Source organism: Myotis brandtii, unplaced genomic scaffold (genome assembly GCF_000412655.1).
Source record: "Myotis brandtii unplaced genomic scaffold, ASM41265v1 scaffold421, whole genome shotgun sequence".
Lineage (NCBI taxonomy): Eukaryota > Metazoa > Chordata > Mammalia > Chiroptera > Vespertilionidae > Myotis > Myotis brandtii.
The window spans coordinates 811,806-815,136 of NW_005366140.1; the positions used below are offsets into that span (position 1 = coordinate 811,806).

At 46.5% G+C, this 3,331-nt stretch overlaps 1 protein-coding gene across 2 annotated transcripts; it reads right to left on the reverse strand.

The window, feature by feature from the left end:
• Window positions 1–854: 854 nt before the first annotated feature.
• LOC102247095 (vasculin) lies at window positions 855–3,054 on the reverse strand. Of its 2 annotated transcripts, none has more exons than XM_005873797.2 (2): window positions 2,620–3,054; window positions 855–2,213 (listed from the first exon to the last, which is right to left on the reverse strand). In XM_005873797.2, exons 1-2 carry the CDS (start codon window positions 3,028–3,030, stop codon window positions 855–857), a joined length of 1,770 nt encoding a protein of 589 aa, XP_005873859.2. In that variant the 5' UTR covers window positions 3,031–3,054. The 2 variants fall into 2 exon arrangements, with proteins under 2 accessions (XP_005873859.2, XP_014401209.1); XM_014545723.1 differs by lacking the exon at window positions 2,620–3,054 and adding an exon at window positions 2,236–2,307 and having other exon boundaries at window positions 855–1,807.
• Between the last annotated feature and the right edge of the window lie 277 nt (window positions 3,055–3,331).

Sequence of the window (3,331 nt, forward strand, 5' to 3'; positions counted from 1 at the left end):
AATCGAACCTGGGACCCTTGAGTCCGCAGGCCGACGCTCTGTTCACTGAGCCAAACCGGTTAGGGATATTTTCCATGTGATTTTTAGAAATGTGATTTTTTTTTTCCTAAAAATCCAGTTTATTTCCACATTGGGGACAGATCCAGTCAGTGATCAGTTTTTCTGCTCATGTAATAATTTATCAAAATAAGTTTTCCCACAACAACTCTTTCCATCAACTCTGAAAATCCTGGTCTGACAACATCCCCAAATAAAGCTCTTGAAAACCACGTCTTAAAATTTGGAAGAAAGTGTGGCGAGTCTTTCCTGTAAGTTACGGAACTACACATGGCTAAAGAGCAGCGAATGCTTTAGAAGGTGATAGTACGACAGCGGAGCTCAGGAGTTAATGTCTGAGTGCACTTTGCTCCAGTTTAGCCGACCTGCTACATTGCCTTTTGGGGTGGGGCGCACAAAGTGGGTTGAGGATTTCCATTGTACAAAGAGAGAGGCTCTGCAAGCAAACAGTGTAAGCTGCCTTTTTTCTTCAGACCCAGACATTTTAAGACAGAAGCTTTGCAAAACATTACACAATTTTTATTATTAAACGAGAACATCTCATCTGTTACATTGTCACATTGCTAGTCAGAGAAATGCTGTGGTGATGCCGAGTCCATGCTGGTCCACCACAGTCCTCATTTCTACAACATCCATGTTCAACACAGCCCAACACAACATTCTTGGTTTTCTTCATACTGAAGTCCCCCAAAAACTCCTCTAACGGGACGTTTACTACATAAATTATAGTTCTTCACTTGGCACTCCACCCGGCTGCACGAGGACAGGCCACACGAGACCTCGGAGGTGCTGGGACCTCACACGTCGTCGTCACCGGACGTGTCGCTGCTGCTTGTCTCCGTGTCGTCGTTCTCAATCGTGGGGTCGAAAGTGCTGCTTCTCCAGGGTCCAAACTTGAAGTCACAGATCAGGCCATTTTTCAAAATACCATTTTTCCTCAGACCATTCTTCTGCAACTGTTCACTAATAACTTGGAATTCTCTCATTTCATCCTCAGTTAAGGGAGCACACGTTTCATCGTTTTCACTGTCTTCTTGCCAGCCCATCTCCTTCAACAATCTGTATTCTGCCTCAAGGGAACTTGAAAGAACATCGGTCGGTGGGAAGGTTGAGGACCGAATGATCTGCTGGGAAATAACGGAGGCATTGCCATTCTCTTGTGGAATTTCATTTTCATCAAAGTTCCCGTTTATATCTCTGTCTCGGTGAGTACTATTGCTGTTATGCAAATTAAATGAGTTTTCATCCTTCTCGGAGCCAGCATGGCTTTCATCCTCATGCTCCTCCTCCACTCTGTCCCGTTTTAACACCTTCAGAAACTCGCTCTTCTTATCAGTGCGCATTCCTATCAGCTTGGTTAGACGAGGCTGCTGATTAAGTCTGCCAACAGGTGAAGAGGAATTTGAGCGATTACACTCTTTCACTGTCGTTGTTGATGGACTAAAATTCTTGGCTGTTGATTTAAAAGAATGGAAGTTGCCAACACCATATGTAGACTCATGAGAGAAAGAAGTCCCAACTTTATTTTCTTTAGTTTGGCTTTTCCACTGTGTAGGTTTTGTGGGCGGAGCAGCAGGCTTAGGGACCAGGCCTTTATAAACACTGGGGCCAATCCCGTTCTTCACTGGCTGCGACAGGGGAGCCCCTCCGGCGGGGAACCCAGACAGCTGCAAGTCCTTGCCAGTGCCTTTCTTAATGACCAGCATCCTGGGAGCTCTAGATGTGGGGTTCGGAGGGTACTCCCGTACACCTGCAGCTAAAGACTTATTTTGATTTGGTTCTCTCCCATATTCAGGATTTAAAGACGGAAAATCCTCAGCCTCAAACTGTCTGCGTTCTCTCCTGTCTTCCTTCCTCCCTGGCTCACTGTCAGGGGTGTTGTTGTCATGCAGTCCTTGGCCTTTTCCAGAATGGAAAATGCTGCTCCGAGAACGGGCACTCCCGCCATGGTATCCCCCGCGATGATTTCTGTTTTCAGTGCCATTTCTCCCATGCGTTCGCCATCCATTTTTTTCTTTCCTTCCAAAGTTACCTCCACTGGGACGTCCAATACCAGAGTCAAAGCTGTTTGAAAAGTTGTGTCGTCGACGACTCACATCATAACGATTTTCTGTCCATGAAAAGTGTGCAGAATGCTTCTCAAAATTCAATGAGGACTTTGTTGATGATGGTGGACACTGTCGTTGTTGATGGACTAAAATTCTTGGCTGTTGATTTAAAAGAATGGAAGTTGCCAACACCATATGTAGACTCATGAGAGAAAGAAGTCCCAACTTTATTTTCTTTAGTTTGGCTTTTCCACTGTGTAGGTTTTGTGGGCGGAGCAGCAGGCTTAGGGACCAGGCCTTTATAAACACTGGGGCCAATCCCGTTCTTCACTGGCTGCGACAGGGGAGCCCCTCCGGCGGGGAACCCAGACAGCTGCAAGTCCTTGCCAGTGCCTTTCTTAATGACCAGCATCCTGGGAGCTCTAGATGTGGGGTTCGGAGGGTACTCCCGTACACCTGCAGCTAAAGACTTATTTTGATTTGGTTCTCTCCCATATTCAGGATTTAAAGACGGAAAATCCTCAGCCTCAAACTGTCTGCGTTCTCTCCTGTCTTCCTTCCTCCCTGGCTCACTGTCAGGGGTGTTGTTGTCATGCAGTCCTTGGCCTTTTCCAGAATGGAAAATGCTGCTCCGAGAACGGGCACTCCCGCCATGGTATCCCCCGCGATGATTTCTGTTTTCAGTGCCATTTCTCCCATGCGTTCGCCATCCATTTTTTTCTTTCCTTCCAAAGTTACCTCCACTGGGACGTCCAATACCAGAGTCAAAGCTGTTTGAAAAGTTGTGTCGTCGACGACTCACATCATAACGATTTTCTGTCCATGAAAAGTGTGCAGAATGCTTCTCAAAATTCAATGAGGACTTTGTTGATGATGGTGGAGTGGGAAAATTAAGCCAGGCTGGGGCAAAGTCATACTGCGCCATTTAGGTCCAGTCTCTCCAACTCAATGAAACTGTTGGGGTCCAACCCCAGCAGGTCCAGGGGTTCCCAAAGGTGTGGACGGAGTCGGCGAAGAAGGAATGACACGGAGACAGCGTTCAGTTGATCAGCAGCCTAGCCAGGTTCTCTAGCCAGGATCTAGCCAGGATCTCCAGCCAAGTTCTGTGTTCTGTTGTCTTGTTACATCTGTATTTATACCAGTTGATTTTAATCCTAGCCATTCTATTCCAAAGGTTAGGGCGTTTCTTATCTCCATTCCAGGGAGTAAAGATTATGTAGCTTAAG